General features: G+C 33.3%; 3 protein-coding genes across 9 annotated transcripts; 2 read left to right on the top strand and 1 right to left on the bottom strand.

Annotated features, from left to right (window-relative positions):
- Positions 1 to 5,056: 5,056 nt before the first annotated feature.
- Positions 5,057 to 9,174, top strand: LOC140816395 (uncharacterized). The gene is given in 7 exon segments (XM_073175636.1): positions 5,057 to 5,276; positions 5,565 to 5,717; positions 5,990 to 6,091; positions 7,319 to 7,510; positions 7,740 to 7,859; positions 8,305 to 8,376; positions 8,723 to 9,174. Coding segments are annotated over 7 exon segments (1,002 nt in total). The 5' UTR covers positions 5,057 to 5,141; the 3' UTR covers positions 8,951 to 9,174.
- Positions 9,175 to 9,395: 221 nt separating this feature from the next.
- LOC140816394 (protein yippee-like At4g27745) lies at positions 9,396 to 11,175 on the top strand. Of its 6 annotated transcripts, none has more exons than XM_073175632.1 (4): positions 9,396 to 9,626; positions 9,921 to 9,989; positions 10,090 to 10,218; positions 10,588 to 11,175. In XM_073175632.1, exons 3-4 carry the CDS (start codon positions 10,126 to 10,128, stop codon positions 10,813 to 10,815), a joined length of 321 nt encoding a protein of 106 aa, XP_073031733.1. In that variant the 5' UTR covers positions 9,396 to 9,626; positions 9,921 to 9,989; positions 10,090 to 10,125; the 3' UTR covers positions 10,816 to 11,175. The 6 variants fall into 6 exon arrangements, with proteins under 6 accessions (XP_073031733.1, XP_073031730.1, XP_073031736.1 ...); XM_073175629.1 differs by having other exon boundaries at positions 10,072 to 10,218; XM_073175635.1 differs by having other exon boundaries at positions 9,446 to 9,702.
- Positions 11,176 to 12,893: 1,718 nt separating this feature from the next.
- On the bottom strand, positions 12,894 to 16,906 carry LOC140816165 (probable serine/threonine-protein kinase WNK10). Of its 2 annotated transcripts, XM_073175244.1 has the most exons (7): positions 16,395 to 16,906; positions 15,389 to 15,426; positions 15,027 to 15,254; positions 14,696 to 14,916; positions 14,449 to 14,606; positions 13,942 to 14,341; positions 12,894 to 13,840 (listed from the first exon to the last, which is right to left on the bottom strand). In XM_073175244.1, exons 1-7 carry the CDS (start codon positions 16,503 to 16,505, stop codon positions 13,125 to 13,127), a joined length of 1,872 nt encoding a protein of 623 aa, XP_073031345.1. In that variant the 5' UTR covers positions 16,506 to 16,906; the 3' UTR covers positions 12,894 to 13,124. The 2 variants fall into 2 exon arrangements, with proteins under 2 accessions (XP_073031345.1, XP_073031346.1); XM_073175245.1 differs by lacking the exon at positions 15,389 to 15,426.
- Between the last annotated feature and the right edge of the window lie 2,242 nt (positions 16,907 to 19,148).

Here is a 19,148-nt window from a genome sequence, read left to right as displayed (position 1 = left end):
CAAACTAAATAATTATTAAAATTATTCTAACAATATATAGTTTCACAATGAGACCTTTTTTTGTAAATTCATCCTTTTATGTTTGGGTTATTTGTATTTACCCTTCATTAAAAATCCAACTATATTTAAATACATATATACCTTCATGAAGGTTCGTAAAAAAATAACAAATAAATTTAATAACTTCTTTGTACACCCCTCAAATTTATATTTCTCTCATATTTAACATCTTATAAAATCTAAGATGTGTGTAAATTGTAAGGTAATTACAAATTTTATGAAGTGTTTGAAGTTTTAGAAGTAATTAAATTTATTCGTTATATTCATTTGTTTCGCTGCTCCGTATTTCATCAATAGGAAACTTCCCTATTTTCTACGCAATCATCCACTTTCACTTTATACTTTCTCTATATATATAAAAATATATATTATAAAAGATACAACTTGAAGGTGAAAACTTATTTGGTCTTTGATTTTACACCCTAATCCTAGGGCATATATAATAGATTAGACCTGGCTTGTCGTCAACTTTATGAAAGATTCCATGTCACACTAACACACTTGATAACCATTGGGTCTACGTGAATTGACATACGTGGGGTATCTGTTTTGTCTTTGGACTCGATATTCTACGCTACATAGCAAATAATGCTCTCACTAGAGAATTAATCAAATCCCAACTCTTACAATTTGTCGACTTGGATTTTGAACTTCGTATATCAATTTATTTATATGCAAATATAAGAAATATAATAAAAATTGCTTATGATTTATTAGCGTGTTTGATCAATATATAAATATACTCGAGATATAGCATAAACTTTATATAAACAAAGCTACTGTTTTTGAAAAGAATGCGATTCCTCGACCACTTTCACTGGTAACTTTGGTGCACTACTTAATCTCAACTATGCACGGACATTTTAGTGCCTTGGGATCTAGGGATAAGTCTTAAAATGGATCGCTCTTCCCAAGATTAAGAAGCCTAATGCTAAATTTCAAGATAAGAAAGACCTTTCCTAGTTTAATATCAAAATATGCTGTTGTATGATTTAACATATATATATGAATGGGTTTTATGTGAGACTATCTCACGGATCTTAATCTGTGAGACGGGTCAACACTATTCATATTCACAATAAAAAGTAATACTTTTAGTATAAAAAATAGAAATATTTCATGGATTACTCAAATAAGAGATTCGTCTCACAAATACGATCTATAAGACCGTCTCACACAAGTTTTTGTCTATATTATATAGTTACTAATAATAAATCGCATTGTTCTTAATTTTTTTTTTTTTTTAAATGAAGAATCGTACCAATATTTTGAACACACATCCCCATAACATATAATACCTTGCACTTGTCTACCAAAGTACTGTTTTTCGCCAATAACACGCCTTCGATCACGTTCCATCTGTTTAATAATAATTTTTGAAACTAGTAAAAATAATGCAACTAGATGCGCATTTCTCGTCGCTATTGTTTATTGTTGTGATGGATTTAAAAATACACCTCGTTTGAAATACATCTTTCAAAGACATATTATATATATAATGGTTTGTTTCATCTTATTTATATGGACATTGTCCTCATGATAGGATGGATGACCAAGATTTGCTCATGCATATATAGAACCCATTTTTTTTTTTTGAAATTGTATGTGTGGCAAGATTTTACCCGTTAAAATAAAGTGAGGTTAGTACCTACATAGGTAGGATCTCATCTACCATATATAATTTGGCTAATCGTAACTTTTAATTTTTTTAATAAGCTCAAAATGTTTGGATAAAAGAAATTAAGTAAAAGAACAGCAACACAAGTTACATGAGTGGTCACCAATGGAGATAGAAAAATTCTTCACGAATGCAAGTCATACAATTTCAAACGTAAATACCATAGTACTATATTTATTGATATGGTGTGGTCCTTGGATTAGTACGATTCGTCCACTAAGGCTGGGTGAAAAAGCCCCAACGTACAAGACCCAACTCAACTCTGGCCGCAACCATCACAAAATTAAAGCCTCCTACTTGCCAATAACCAAACACGAGTATAATTAATTAAAGGGGGAAATATTCCAACTAAAAAATAATTAATTTAACATAAAATATATTTTAAAAAATTAATCATAGATTTTTCCCTCCGATGCTTATAATATTAAGTTGTGTTTCGTTAATAAAGTTGCTAGATGTGGCCATTTAGGGCTTATATTTTCGGATCATGATAATGGAGTTTGCTATCATTGACTTATGATAAATGTCTTCTGGTTACTATCGCAGAGGAAATAATTCCCAAAAACTCGATGGGTGGCAGTGACCCTTCATTTATTATTCTTAATATAATTAGTTTGCGCTCTTACCAAATCTTATGAGTGCAGTCTCCACCTCTGCTTGAGTCGATCATCTTCGACCATAAAATATATTTTAATGCAAATTTTACAATAAATAATGCGCTTTGTGTACTAAAAATAACATCAATTTCTAATATATTTACTTCAAATCTTACGCCAAAAAAATTATTATCGAAATATTCTTTTTATTTTACATATATCAATTATTATCTTTTATTTAATATATTTTTATTATGAACTGTATTGTTATATTATTTTTTTCATTTATATTAATTTTTAAAAACAAATAATTATTATTCTTTATTTTTTTATGTTTAAATATCTAATTATTAAAATAATAAAATATATATTATACTATTTATTAAATAATATTTATAATCTTTAATACAAATATTTGAAATAAAAAAAAATGTAAAAACAAATATAGGAGCTGTGCGCCAAGCTCCAGAGGAAATGGGGCTCCCTTGGAAGACAAGGTGCTGGGTTGGAGAGGCCCTCATGTAACCTATCCTGCTGCTTTATCTTATTTTTTGCATTCCTTTCCCCTATCCTATCTTCTTCTTTTTTTGGTCGGCACAGAAGAAATAAGAACATTATATATATATATATATATATATATATATATATATATATCCAGGGACGTGCCTGTAACTTTCAACGATGAACACATATTATATATATGTATGGCTTGCTGGTCGTTATATATACTTGCCAGCTTCCAAATCCTGAAAATGAGTTGACATAAATTAAAGGAAAGGTAGTCAATCAATCACGATCTTTGAGCCGAAAATGTCCAACTTAGTGGCTTTGTATTTTTGTGAGCACGTTATGTTACATGACTATCTCATTCTCCTATAATATATACTAGTAGCCGTGGCAAACGCGTTGCGTGTGTCCTGAATACATGTGACTAATATATTAAATATTCATGATATTACAACATAACGACGTCACAACATAAAGAAGAGAGTTTATTTTTCACGGTGGCTAGTTTGGAGAAGAAATAATATTATTTTTTATGTGAGCAGTTTCCTTATGACGGTGAATATAATATTATTTGTTAAGAAAAAAATATAATATAAAAAATGAGAAAGGATAAAATAGGAAAGAGAGTTGGTGTCCTCATAGAGCGGTTATAATTATTAGGGTTCAACTATAATAGAGTAGTAAATAGTAAATATAAAAAATAAAAAAATGGTAAAACATGAAAGAAATTTGGTGTCCACATAGAGCAGTTATTATGAGGGTCTCGTACTTATATATATATATATATTTATATATATATATATGTTGCATGAATGCTGGAGATCGACTACTGACTGTTCTTGGATTTATGAACCTAACGTTAATAATGGTCCTGTTGATCCAATATAACGAAGACTAACAGGAATGAATTATTATAAGAGTAGGTCTTATGTGAGACCGTCTCACGGATCTCAATCGGTGAGACGGGTCAATCCTATTCATATTCACAATAAAAAATAATATTTTTAGCATAAAAAGTAACACTTTTTCATGGATTACCCAAATAAAGATTCGTCTCATAAAATATGATCCGTGAAACCGTCTCACATAAGTTTTTGTCTTATTATAAATATCACGTCAGGAGATGTACAGCTAGACATAGGCAGTGTTTCAAATTTAATAATTTAAATTTTACCAAAAGAACACTCAAGAGACCGCCGTTTCCAAAAAAGTGCCGGGTTTTTTTATGTTATTTTTTTTTGTGGAAAACATAAAATAATGTTAGGGAAATAAATTTTTTTTATGGGCCCATAGACCTAGACTCAAACCTAAAGTTAACATTTATATTCATGGTATTTTTTATTTTTCATTAACTTATTCAATTATAACAAAAACAAAATAATCCAAACACATTTTTTTATTTATTACACGTTTTCAAACAAACATAAAAAAAAACACATCAATTCTATGGAACAACAATTCATAGAACTTTCGCAACATAGTTTTTTAGGGGTAGAGAATTAAGATAAATTTATGTTTGAGTTTAGGGATTTATCTTCAATCCACCCAAGAATAAATGCATTCCTTAAGTTAATTCGATTTAATCGATTTATTGTACAATAGCAGGAGTTGAACCGATTTAACTAAATTTTTAATTTTTAAAAATAAAAGAAAATATCTGAATCAACTGAACTTTTTTCTGAAACAATAATTCGGTTTGATAAGTTATTTCACCCTTTTTAATAGATATTTGTTTCAATTAATTAGCTAATATAATTACGCTTTAAACTTATTAACTAATTTATGAAAAAATAACAACTAATTATTCAAATTTTTATTTTGAAAAATCGGACGAGCCTTATGAGTCTGTTTGTGAACAAATATTTCTATCGATCACGTTTACTTCTTATTTTTAAAACTAGAAATATAAACAAGTTAACATTTGAATGAATAAAGAACAATTGTTTTTTTTTATTGTTTTAATAGCTGAAAATGATGTTGCTGATTAGTTATTTAATTTTTTTTTTGTATGTCATGCATTAAAAAATTTCAACATTTATATTAACTTTATTAAATTAGAAACACACAAAAAAGTAAATGAATAAAACATATGAGTTCCATTATAAAATAAATATAGTTATGAATAATATTAAACTGCAGAAAATAAATATTTCTGAATCAGTATAAAAAACAATAAAATTATGGAACAAGTTTTACGAGGAAAAATATTTTGCAAATAATTAAATAAAAGTTTTACAATAACATTGCTCTTACAGTCCATTCCGGCTCTTCAGTTCTCCAACTCTATTCCTCTGTTTCTAATGTCCACCGCGGCCGTGAAACGAGTGGGTACCCACAATGGAAGCTTCCACTGTGACGAAGCCCTCGGTTGCTTCATGATTCGCCTCACCAACAAGTTTTCAGATGCTAACGTCGTCCGTACGCGTGATTCTCAGGTTAACTCATCTGATACATCCGAGAACCGTGAAATAAATAATTTTTTGAAGTATCTAGATTCGTAGGCGATGTATTTGAATGACTGGTTTGCTACTAAGTAATGTTATCATACTCTCTCCGCGTTAATGTGATTTTTTATTTTTATTTTTTGGATATTCAGGTGAGTTTCTAGGTATAGTTTTTGAAACCTCACTAACTTTATCATCTTCCCTTTGTGGTTACTTTGTAATTTTCAAGGATTTAGATACGTAGGTAACGGGTTTGTAAAAACGCCTGAACTACTACAGGTACTTGAGACGCAGACGCTTGATGCCGTGCTTGATGTTGGTGGGGTATATGATCCCGTGAAAGCCCGTTATGATCATCATCAAAAGGGTTTTGATTATGTTTTCGGGCATGGATTTAATACCAAGCTTAGTAGTGCTGGTCTTATTTACAAGGTAAATATGCATTATAGAACCCTCGAGCTCAATTTTCGTCAGTAAGTTGAGCAGATTAGTTTAAAAAGGTTTGGTAAGATATTGTCTGTGGTCAATTTATTTTGTTTCACAATAAAATATGAGCTGCAACTTCGTAACTAATTTTAGTACGAGGGCAGATTATTCTAATCTTTTACAAGAGTACTTAGAAGTTTGGAAGTCTGCATGTGAAACAGGTTCTTCTATGCTTTTGGTTTTAAAGGGTAATCTTGGTTGTGAACTTTCATATGTAGCATTTTGGGAAGGAGATAAATGCCAAGGAGCTTCATGTTGATGAAGATCATCCGGACGTGCAACGATTGTTTCTCGCAGTTAATAAAAGCTTCATGGAGATAGTTAACCTTTTGTAATTATGAACCTTCTCTATTATTATCATTTAGATATTCGATTGGGATTGATAGAAATTTGTCGGTCATATAAGAACCAGTCTTTTATTATTGCTGTCGCACATTTGACTTGTCAATTCTTGATCTCTATAGAAGATCTAAATTATTCTGAATTGTTCTCGAATTTGTTCTGATATCTAAGATATTACTTCACCTCTTTTATCTCTTACTTTTCAAAGATTTCCCAGCTTGAATTTTAAGTATGTCGAAGTTTCTTGCAAAAATAGTTCCATTGTTTCATTTGGTTTTAGCTCATTCATATTGTACCCTTTTCAAGTAATTGACTATCCGAATCGTTCTCCTGTTTGTGATGAGGGTTCCAGGTTTGAAGACCAAAGAATAACATTCTCCCGGCTTTCCTCCATTCTCGCTTCTGCAGTGTCCTCCTGGATGGATGGAAAGACCTCCGATCCTAGCAATAATCCCCAGACTTCAATCACAGCCGTGGTCGATCTCTTCTGGAAATCAGAAGTTATAACCTTTTCGAAAACCTTTTTGCATTTCTCTGACTTTGTATCACAATACCAGTTTATTTCGTAGAATTGGTCCATCTGATCCAAAAGTATTTAAAGATAATTCCAAGTCACGGTTATGGTGTCTTGATGTGTGCTTCGAATCTTGGACTTGATGTCGTTCAAGGAGTATCGTTGGAATATAACTTTTTCCTGTCATTTCCTTAAAGACTTGCAAATTTTTCCACAATTGTTTTCCTAATGAGTGGCTAAAATACCGGGATTAACTAAAGAAAGGATCCCCTAACTCAAGAAATAGAATATTTCTTTAGATATATGCACTAATGTCAAGAAATGACAATATATCCCAAACAATCAACTAACTCTCCAACGTCAAGGATAGCTATATCAAAGAAAGTTAACATAAATTTCTCTTTAGGACGTGTTAGGCTGCTATGATTGTAAAAAGACCTACTGCTCAAGCTTGGCATATATTGGTGGAAATTAAATTTCTCCTCTAGTTTTTATGGTTAGAATCATTTTTTTTTAGTATGAGAAACTAACCAACAGGAATAACCTGCGTTATTGCTATTAGCTCAAGACCTTCACGATCTAAAAATGTCATTTGCTGGCTTTGCCTTGATATTTCTTATTGTTTCCTTGTATAATTTTGAGTTAGCATAGCAGTGGTACTACTCATGTGTGTTTTTCCTAATGTTGGTAGGCAATCGATGCCATCGACAATGGAATCAATCAGTATGATACAGACCAGACTCCAAGATATGTGAATAGTACACACTTGTCTTCACGGGTTGGAAAATTAAATTTGGATTGGATTGATCCTGATCAATCAGCTGAAAAGGAAAATGCAGCCTTTGATCGTGCAATGGATCTAGCTGGGAGTGAGTTCTTGAGTGTAAGGTTTCCTCGTGTTAATTTGGATATTGCTGTTATTTCTCTTTTTCAACTAATTTCTCGTGAATTCGATGATAAATAGATATTGATGTTTTTTATATCGGTTAATTTTATACCTAAAAATGTTTCACGTACATCCTGGCTGAAACTGAAATTAATGATCAAATTAAAGTGGCTTATGAACTTATGGTTTCAAGTTTAAACTTATCCTAAGATTTTTTTTTACTCAGAGTATCCGCAGTCATGCAAGATCGTGGTTACCTGCTCGATAAATTGTGATGGAATGTCTCGCAGCGAGTCATGATATTGATCCTAGCGGAGAAATTATGGTCCTGGATAGATTTTGTCCAGTAAGTGCTTTGGTCAAATCTGGGACAATGTAAATCTTTTTTCATTTGTAGCTGTGTCAAGAGCAGGCAAACAGCAAGATATTCAGCTTCATACCCATATAATGTTTTGTTGATTGTTGTATGTTCATGTTTGTACATCTTAGAGGAGCTCATATTCAAAATGTGTCTCGAAATACAGGTGGTGGACACTTCCTAGTTGTCTTTTAAAAATATTTGAAATGAAGAAACTTTATCTGAGAAACCTGGTACTGAAATTTTAACGTCATTATCATTTCTTGAATCTGGAAAGAACTTGCTCTATGGTATTTCAGTGTCTTCTTGTCTCAAAACATTGTTTTATTACATAATACATTGTGCGTGCATTTTTGTTCTTTACTCTATCTAATCTCCTTTGCTATTTCTGAATTCAACTCGAACTTCACCTCTATTTAAGTATCTTGAACAGTGGAAACTTCACCTTTTTGAGCTCGAGGAAGAGGAGAAGATTAACCCATCTCTTAACTATGTGCTTTATAAGGTACTTCTTAAATCTGGCTTTTAAGTTTTTATCCCGTCATCCGTGATTAATATACTCTCATCCAGTTCTTAAAATTTATGTCATTTTTTTCACGTTTTCTTTTGGAAATTGTGCTGTTATATTTTTCCTATTCAAAATTGGACGGAAGGGTCGATTCTGGCACAAATTTTTTACAAACCCATATCTTTTAATTAATATTTTTTTGGCGTTGTGAATTTCTTGTCATACATTAACCTTCCAGCGATTTGAAAATTGGCTTGTGTAGAATTTTTTTTTGTATTCCAATAATTTATATTTGATAAATCTGCTCATTTTAAGGTTAACCGAGTTTACTAAAATGTTTTAGGACGACCGTAGCAAACAATGGCGAGTTCAGGCAGTGGCAATAGCACCCGACAGATTTGAGAGTCGGAAGGCACTTCCTGTACAGCAGTGGCGTGGTTTGCGAGACGATGAACTCTCTAAAGAATCGGGAATTCCCGGTTGCGTGTTTGTCCATATGAGCGGGTTTATAGGTGGAAATCAAAATTATGAAGGTGCAATTGCTATGGCGAGAGCTGCTTTGAAGCTTTAACCTATGGAATCAACAATCTAGTCACTTCCTAAAAGAATTGGATTACGAGCTGCTCTATTTGGTTTTATTCGTGTAAATTTCCTTTGGATTTAAATTTTCATCAAAGTATTAGTTGCTAAATTTCATCGAGGCTGGATAATTGCAAGGAGAACAACAAACATTTAAGGGGCATAATCAACGTACCAACAGGCCACTGGTTCGGTACCTGTTGCTATGTGCAGCTTTAGTTTCGGGTCCATTACGTTCATCAACTCAACTTTCAATCCTTCAAATTATGCATGCTGCAACCAAGTTCATACATGATTGTTTTCCCACCAATTTACTGAAAATATCCGACAATTTTAAAATCCAAAGTAACTGGTATTATATTATTTTGGGGGAGGAATTTATTTCTATATATTCTGTACCTTTTTTTTAATTTTTTTTTTATTTGCAATCAAGCGTGATTTGCACTTCAACTCTTGTGTTCTCTAACGAGCGGACGCGCAATTATTTAGAGTAAAATGGAATCCCGGAGTAGAAAGGTTTCTTGATAATTCTTCCTCCCATCTATCTAATTTTCAAACTCGACAGTATACCCAATATCCCGACACATAAAACTCCGTCGTTTTGCCATATTGCTAAACCCTCTGTAATTAAATCACTCCAGTCTTTTTGCAAGTGGCACGATGATCAGGTGAGTCTGCGCACTAAGGTTTTCTTCAATTTTCGCAGAGGACGCCTAGATTCTTGAATTTTTCATCTACTTTCTGGTAATGGGTCAGTGATTGTGATGGGTTTTATTTATTTTTTGGGTTTTTTTTTTTTTTTTGCTGTTGAAAGCCTGCTTGTTCTATATTATTTCCATCCTTTACTATATGATTTCGGAACTGAATTCTTTACAATGACGATTTTGTGGGTTTTTATTCATTTTTCATTGTCTTCTTTCTTCTCTCCTGTTTGTATCCTTTTTTGAAATTGTTGTAAACAGATAATAATTGGTCGGATAAAAGGAAGATAGCATAAATTGACTTTCTCAGGAGACGAAATAGAAATAAAGGTGAAGTCTCTATCCTGTCCATGTTTTCAAATGACTTTGGAATTACCAAGAAAGGATCGATGATTTCGATCTAAAATTACAGGATCTTGATTTGAAGCAGCTGTTATTGAATCGTGGTGTGAATTTTGCGAATCAAATGGCTGAAATGACTGGTCCGAGGTTGTACAGTTGCTGCAATTGTAGAAATCATATTGCCCTTCATGATGATGTAATATCTAAAGCATTTCAGGTGATATTTCAGCTAGTTTTCCTCTGTTTTTTCCGCTACTAAATTTCTTTGAACTTTCTTGATAGTTGATAGATGTTTTTTTGGCTTTTGGACTGGGAGTGAACTCATGTCATATAAATTTTCGGAAAATTCAATGGGGATTCTTTATTATATGATGATGATGATAAACTTCTCGATTCATTTTGTCACTTGTGCTGCGGTAATTCTATTTCAGTGCAGCGGCTGAGCGAATAATAACAAGGAGTGGCGGTAAGCTAGATTTTGGGATTTTAAGTTGCATTTTTATAGATCACTTCTATTTTAGATTTTAATAGCAAGAATATTTAGTAAGATGTCGGTCCTTACATGTATTGATGGTACTCATGACAGGGAAGAAACGGTCGAGCATTTCTGTTCTCCCATGCTATGAACATTTCTCTGGGGCCTAAAGAAGATAGGCGGCTGATGACCGGCCTTCATACAGTGGCGGATGTCTTTTGCTCGGACTGTCACGAGGAATTGGGTTGGAAATACGAGAAAGCTTATGAGGAAACTCAGAAGTACAAGGAAGGAAAAATCATTCTAGAAAAGTTGAAAATCGTCAAAGAGAACTGGTAGTCTGTGGTAAAGTTCTTGATGTCTCCATATAAAGTGTACAGCCTGATTGTCTTCTTGCCCGTCAAAAATATCATCTCATCTTGAAGATGCCCTATTCGTTGTTGGTTCTTCTGCATATGTTCCATGTTCATTGCATAAAAAGCATGTTCAAAGTTTGGGATTTGTGAATGTCTTGCCAATTGATGCATGTATCTATGTTAACATCATAAGAGGATTCTTTCAACGGCGCCGATCTTAGATTCTGGTTAATGCGCAATTGCAAGCTCATTAATGTGTTATTGAAACAATTATTGTTCGTCCATCTCAATATATAACCATCCTCATGTTTCTCTGATTATGTAAGAGTTCAGCCATTCTCGAGCTTAAGTTTACATCGGTTGCGTGTGTATTCCCTTCTGGTTTATGATGACATATACACAACAGAACATGAATTAGAAATTGTCACTGCCAAAATATATCTTTTAAGTTGTGATCGACGAGGAGATGTGGTAACATTATGATAACAGCTAATTAAGCAGCAGACGCTCTTGAATCAGTTTCTATTTAAATTCTTTTTCTGAGAATGTCTGTGCTAACAGAAGTTCAACTCAACTTTTATGCAGTACATTCTATAGATGGTTAAAATGACTTGCAAACTTGCGTATTCTCAATGCATCATTGGCTGAATTTTTAAATTTTTTTTCCACGATAGGTTTGAGCTAGTTATGACAATTGGATCTACAGTGGATAATAACACACTTTAGCATGTTTTTAATCTCTATTTCTTTCGATAACTTGGTTGTTTATGCTTCCATCTGTCCCAAATCAAATGCCCATTTATTCTTTTAAAAATATCCATTAAAAAGATCTGAGGACTAAAAATAGAGCATTTGCACTTGTATGGTAGTGTTTTTTGCACTCCTGCCTAATCCACTTTGAGTTGGTATGTTTAAAATGGGCAAATTTATCCTGGAAGAACTTTTAAATATGTCGAAGCAGATATATAATATTCAAGCAATTAGTCAATTATCGTATCTTTTTATATACATAATTTTGATATTTATCTTTTTTCTTTTTGAAAATACCGCCATACAGAGATTGGGTTTGTAGCTCAGTTGTCTCATCTGTCCAGATTAGTTGGTTCCACTCCCTGAGTTCGATCCTCTCTCCCCGCGGCATGTGTTGTAATAAAAAAAATAAAAAATACTGCCATACAAGTGCAAATGTTCAAGCAATTGCTTAATTATATACCCTTGTTGATAACTGTTGTAATTGTTTTTTAAAAATTTTGAGTCAACATTTTATTAGAATTTTTCGATTGTATATTATTTAGTAACACCATTTTAGTTACCGAAAATAAAATTATGAAAGTGTAAAGATATAATAATTATTTTATTTTTGAAATAAATGAAAATACGATGTTTAATTCTCATCGACCATCTGCTTTCTATAATATTGTCTATTACAAGTATCAAATATAATTGATTTCATGACACGAGTAACAAGATTAAGTGATTAATCAATATAATAATGTTAGAGCATTGCAAATTTGAATTGCATAATTACCATCTATCTATAATTTTAATAATCGACAAGCGCACGATTTTGACAATTGATATCATAGCCTGAAGTCACGAGTTTGATTATAATTGATTGCTATTTCTTGAGACGTAAAAATTGTCCATAATCATTGACTTTTGTACGGCTTGACTTTTGTACAGCTGCTTCCATCCAACAAGATATTTCTTAACGAAATGAAAAATAAATCTAGTGCCATTTGTCAAAGTGACAATAAAGGAAGAGAGCCAATGTCGTATTTGCTGAATGTTGTCGCAATGGCTTTTGTTTCCAACTAGAACAGTATACAAAAACTCTTTTAATTTAACATGGAAAAAACAGTAACTCAAAAGTCTTGAAAGCAATTTCCCCAGCAATTACCTTTCTTGCACTTCATAATACCATCGACTCTTAACCGGAACAAAAAACGTTGCCGTTGCATCAAAAATCGTAGTCAGTAAATTTTTTCCCAACGCAAATACAACTTTTTTTGTGGCAGCTAAATATATTAATAGGGAAAACTTGTTCCAACTGGCAACCAATTTCAAGCTTTAGCAATCAATTCAATTAAAAAATAATAGTGTGTACACAATTTCAAAAAACTAGGCAACACCAGTCACCACGAGCAAACCTAGGTTCATCTAATCCAATCAAAGAAGTAACTGTGCACATATTTTATCAACTATTCGACCTAATCAAGTCGATGAGAAGCAAACAAAACTATGATGAGAAGAAAATGAGAAGCATTTCAACCCAAAAACGAATGTCTCGCCTTAAACAGCTGATATTTTCTTCAGCATCCATTTCTTTTTGGCGTTTTCAATTGCCTCCTCTTTCATCTTCAGAAGTTCGCAGCAACGCTGCTGATAATGCAAATTGATGGCATCAAGCTCCACCTTCAGATCATGGCACATATTGTTTTCTTTGTCCACCAGAGAAAGAGAAGAAACTCTGAAATCCATTTCACTAGATGCCGTGTTCCAAGAACCTGCAAAAGATGTCCCCGAATTTTTTATACTTTCACTCATCAAGGACTCCCTGATGCTATTTCTATGTTTATCCACAACTATATAGTCAGCCGATCCCAAATCTTCCACCTGCTCGATAACAGAAGTTGGTAAGGTACGTTGGGACAATGCTCCAGTTGATTCTCTACTGTTGCTATTCAATTCCATGAACTGTGAAGATATGTTGCGCTCACTAGCTTCTTTAGCAAGAATGCTGTTTGCACAATGTTGTCTAGCATCACAGGCAGCAATTTGGTTATTGTAAAGTGTAGCAGAGTCGTTGACAGAATTCTTCCCCCCATCCAAACTTCCAGATGGTGTACTCCAATTGGTTAAAAGTTTTGAAACTAAAGTGTCGATCAACTCAGCTATCAAAGCAACATCATCTTTCCACAAATCAAGCTGTTCAACCATCTCCGCAGCAAGTGAAAGTGCTGTATCAGCATTATGATAAAATACGAAGTGAACATTCCTCACCCGACCTGTTACAGATGTTCTGAATGTTAAACAAGTTTTCAAGTGGGCCAAATCAAAACCAGGAATGGTTTTAATAAGAGATATTTGTGATGTTACATTTACGTACCAGAACAGTCCGCAATTCTCAAGTTTAAAGAAACTGAATTATCATCACAGTTCTCCCCTTTTAAGGTAAATTCATTCCTCTCATTCCATCTCTGAAGTTCAATAGTTGAGACACATGTTCCAACAGTGCTTCCTGCAAAAGTGCTACCTGAAAGCGTTTTGTAAGATGTGTCCATGTCCGTCACAAGAGAATCAGATCTTACTGAGTTCGTTGATTTGGACATAACATCAGAAAGCTGTGGAGGAGCACAATTGAAATCCTTGCAATCTTCAGATGAAAGGAACGATCCTTTCAAGAGCTCAGCAGCACTTAACCTCTGAGGAGCTGGAGCCAAACATTTTTCAATGAACCCTTTCACTTCAGGATCCTTCACTTTTCCCAGGGCAGCAGGCTTTATGCCCTACAATTTTAACCAGTAGGAATAATCACGTCATCAGATGCAGTTAACCCATTTAACTGCATAAAAGATCATTTTAGCACAATCCAAGAAGGTAAAAGTAAACTTACAGAAGTAACCTTCTTGAATATCTGTGCTTGATTTTTGCATTCGCTGTATGGATATTCACATGTAATCAACTCTAACATGCACATCCCAAAAGAATAAATGTCCACTAGCTCATTGTATTCCTCTTCATACAGCTCTGGTGCCATAAATTCAGGTGTACCTGTAGGAAAATTCGAATTGCCAATAACACTATGAGGATGATGGTAAATGAAATGAAGATATATTCTTACAAGTAAGCCAAACAACTACCAATCACACTTCTGGCAGTGGGTTGTTGCATTATTGTAGCCAATCCAAGATCACCAATTTTAACTTGTCCATGATTTCCGTTAACAAAAATGTTATCGCATTTTAAATCCCTGTGTATAACAGGCGGATTGTGAGTATGAAGATAGTGTAGCCCACGAAGGATCTGCCTGGCCCAGTTCTTGATAGCCTTTATATTGACACTCTTATGCTTCTTACGGTACCTAACAAGATCGAAGCACGCTACTAAACATATTTCAACAGAAATAAATAAAAATAATAAAACAATAAGACAAAAACTGAAAGCCAAGTGAAACAGTATAAGAAAACTCACTGCCTCAAACTTCCCGAAGTGAATAACTCAGTGATAAGATTAATGGTTTTCTTCTCATCATCCACCCAAGAGGCATATGACCTGATAACATTTTCATGTTTCAGTGTTCTTAACAGATGAACCTCAGAATACAGCCTCTCCAGATGTTCGGGGGACTGTAGCGCATCCTCAATAGTCACTTGGCTCCATGCAACTTCCACTCCCTCAATTTCATCAAACCCCTTGTAACTGGGAAAAAAAATGGGAAAAAAGGAAAATTTGGCAGGCAGATAACTTTTAATCTGGAATATAAATTTACAAAAGTGATAACAAACAAACATTATAAGTAGAACAAAATTTAACAGATAGTCGAGGAAGCATACACATTCTTGAATGCTCCCCTTCCCAGGATTTCATTATACTGGAGGAAGAAAAAGAGAGAGGTAATAAAACAACTTAAGCAAATAGATTTAGCAAATTAAAAAAATAAACAAACAAATACAAAGCAGAAATCACTGGTATGTATCCATAGTACAAGGCACAGTCAACTGAGTTGCACACACTTTCTTCCACCAACACAGGCCCACTTGCAATTAGTACAGCCTTTCTGAATCTCTTTGGGAAATAATGGAGTGTGAGTCGGCATCAAAAGGGTAGAAAATATTGGCCCATCTTTGCAAAAAATGGTGATAAGAAGTCATTTTATGACGCATATAACATCTGCATTATTTATTTGCACTCGTGGAACAATCTTAAATTTAGACAAATAAATCAAATATATTCTCGACTTAGGGAAAACCATATCTGTTCATGCTCCAAGTCATCTAACTTCTATGTTAACAACTAGACCAGATGAGAGTGTACTAGCTGGTGAAGCTCGAGTTTATGACAGAATAAACAAAAATTTACTCAATAATAAATGTCTGAAATTTCCTATTACCCAAGACACCCTTAAGTCTTATGCAACCTCAATGGAGAATAGGCTTAACAAATCATAGATGCAGAAAAGGGAGTAACCCAAATATGAATTTAATCAATAACAAACTATTGAGATTGATCTGCATTGCTCGTATCATTAAGAAGTAATATAATCACATACACTGCTACATCAAAACAATTATTCTGGTGTCCCTGAAGTCTACTGTATAAAGGGAGGACGAGATTATCAACAAATGCAGTAAACAGAAGTGCGATCTTCTGGAACTTGATATGAATCAGACGGTGAAATAAAATAAGAGGTAAAAAGCTAGAACCTCAATCCATTTTAGAAACAATAGCGCCTACCTAAACTAATCAATAGAAATTATAAACCAGCGCAAGAGATTCAGAAATGAAACAAATTAATCAAAAATTAAATTAAACAAATAAAAATCAGTACGATGACAATACCCGAAGATACCGCCTGTCCGGGGATATTTCAACAACATCAGAATCTATAGCCTCAGTCTTCGTTTTCTTATCCAATTTATGCGTATGACGATCATTATTCACACAATCCATCTCCAAAAAATTTATAAGAAAAAATAATAAAATAAGCAGAAAAAGCAAAATTAAACTGTACAATCAAACTCGATCAGGTTAGAAAAGCAGAGGATCGGAAAAAGCTTCGCAAGCAACGGAAAACGAATCAATGCTAGATCCAAATTGGAAAAGGCATCCGAAGATATTCACTTGCAGCGAACACGACGAAGAGTTCAGATTTACTTCCCCTCCGATTATCCTTGCCATCTCATTTAATAATTCAACGTTATACAAAACGATAGGTATAAGTTATAGAAGGATCAAAGGGGCGGACGATTCAATGGAATTAGGTTATGAAACCAAAACCCTAGATATCATGGGAAAGGGGTGTTGAATCGGGAGAAAGTTAAAAACCTAGGAATCAATCACCTGACAACTGATGGCTGATTATATATATATTTATATATATATATCTGTGTGTGTGTGTGTGTGTTTTTTTTTTTATTATTATTATTTGCTATTAACTGGACCCACGTGATGTAATATCATTATTGAAATTTACATGAAAGAATAAAGAACACGTAATTATTGATGAGGTAAGATAGGGATAATGACGTTTTCTTTTAATTTTCTATTTAGAATGTGTTAGGTCTAATTCCATTATTTTGAGTGGATTATTGTAATTTTATATTTTACAATATACATGTAGTGATCAGTTGGATCTTTGATTCATTAACATTTTTTTTATTGACCTCTTCTTTCTTTAATTCATAATAGGTTAAATTTGAATTATTGTGATTGAATCGATTTCATTCTAATTCGATCTACGAAGAAAACCCACGTTCTAGCGATATCCTTGTCAGACCATCGTCTACCATTAAAAATCTGTTAGCTTTATCATCCACCGTTAATTATTTTGCTTATTCTTCGAAACTACATATTTGATAATGCGATAACACCATTCCGAATCTTTTGAAATTTGAGTTCTTAGAAAAATAAAATCTATATCTCAACAATTTATTTTTTAACATCTTATTACAGTAATTTTAAACATATTATTCTTATAATTTTAATAATACCGCTTGTATATATTTAGTAAGTCTACGGGTCAATATTGTTCATTTTTACAATAATAAGTACTACTTTTGGCATAAAATAACTTTTTCAAAAACAACTTAAACAAGACATCTGTTTATTAACATTATTTTATAATAGAAGTAAAATAATATCATAGGAATTAGGAATTTTGTATTCGATCATTAATGTGTTGAGTGCGTATATATACGCACATTGAACATCTTAGCAAAAAAATTATAAATGTTATCAAACAATTTGAACATCTTCATCAAGTAAAAGAAAAAGAATTGCTGCACAACATTGGATGATAGGAACATGCATTGATCAATACTAGAAACTGATGAGGTACCGGCTGGCAATCTGCTTCGATCTTTTCTTCTTGATAGTTTTTTGTAGGATCATGATTGAACACTAGATTGACAAACTACAAAAAAACGGAAGGTATAGCGACGGTATTATTAAAACCGTCGCTAATATAGCGACGGTTTATCTTAAATCGTCGCAAAATAGCGACGCGAGTTAATAAACCCGTCGCGTCACTAATTAAGCGACGGTTAAATAAAAATCATCGCTCCAAAACGACGGTTAAAGCATCACCGTCGCTTCATTTGCGACGGTTTTGCATTAACTGTCGCTATTACTGCGACTGTTACAAAATGGCGACGGGCTTATAAGGTAGTCGCAATAGTAGCGACGGGTACTATAAAAACTGTCGATAATATAGCGAAAGTTTTAATATAACCGTCGCTATAATAGCGATGGTTTTTAGTAAACCGTTGCTTAATTTATTAAGCAACGAGTTTACTAAATCCCGTCGCTATTATAGCGACCGTTAAAGACTAACCGTTGCCATTATAGCGACAGTTCTAAAATACCGTCGCTATATGAGCGACGGTTCTGTTATAATCAGTCGCCGATCTAGATCGCCGACAGAATATACAAAACCGTCGCTATTATAACGACGGTTTGGTTTAAACTGTTGCTATATAGCGACGGTTTAACTTATAACCGTCGCAATTATTCTATATAAACTGAGGTTCACCGAACATTTTCATACCCGATTCTTCCTTTCTCTCTGGTAGAAGTTAAACTCTATCAATTATTTCAATGTTTCGATTTTTTTTATTTTGTACTAACATTTTTTCGTATTTATTTTGTAGATTTGATAGTCGGTGTGATCCTCCAGCGTTACGTGGAACTACACATCTTCGCTAAAATAAGGATAAACTATTATTTCAATGTTTTGATTTTTTTTATTTTGTACTAACATTTTTTTCGTATTTATTTTATTCATTTTATTTTTATAAACCGTCGCTTTTAAGCGGCGGTTTTTTTAAAAAACCGCCGATTAATATAGCGACGGATTTTATAAAAACCGTCGCTTATTGTAGCGACGGCATTCTTAATAACCCCGTCGCTTAATTTAGCGACGGTCTTTATAATATTAGTAAAGATATGAGCGACGGTTTTTATATACCGTCGCAAATAGAAGCGACTGTGTTAATCGATTAAACCGTCGCTAAATAGCGACGCGAGATTCAAAACCGTGGCTTTTAGAATGCGACGCGGCCTATAGTCACGGTTCGTTGAACCGTCGTTAAAACG

The sequence above is a fragment of the Primulina eburnea genome, chromosome 16, assembly GCF_022965805.1.
Source record: "Primulina eburnea isolate SZY01 chromosome 16, ASM2296580v1, whole genome shotgun sequence".
Classification (NCBI taxonomy): Eukaryota; Viridiplantae; Streptophyta; class Magnoliopsida; order Lamiales; family Gesneriaceae; genus Primulina; species Primulina eburnea.
Note: the sequence above shows the minus strand (reverse complement) of the source record. Positions and strands in the feature narration are given on the sequence as shown.

What these genes read in the sequence shown, in the direction of transcription:
- LOC140816394 (XM_073175632.1), top strand. Translation starts at nt 10,126, where the DNA reads ATGGCTGAAATGACTGGTCCGAGGTTGTACAGTTGCTGCAATTGTAGA. An exon ending in TAATATCTAAAGCATTTCAG is followed by an intron (nt 10,219 to 10,587) that starts GTGATATTTCAG and finishes TACTCATGACAG; the next exon opens with GGAAGAAACGGTCGAGCATT.
- LOC140816165 (XM_073175244.1), bottom strand. Translation starts at nt 16,505, where the DNA reads ATGGATTGTGTGAATAATGATCGTCATACGCATAAATTGGATAAGAAA. An exon ending in AGGGGAGCATTCAAGAATGT is followed by an intron (nt 15,255 to 15,388) that starts GTATGCTTCCTC and finishes TTTTTTTCCCAG; the next exon opens with TTACAAGGGGTTTGATGAAA. An exon ending in TATTCAAGAAGGTTACTTCT is followed by an intron (nt 14,342 to 14,448) that starts GTAAGTTTACTT and finishes TTAAAATTGTAG; the next exon opens with GGCATAAAGCCTGCTGCCCT.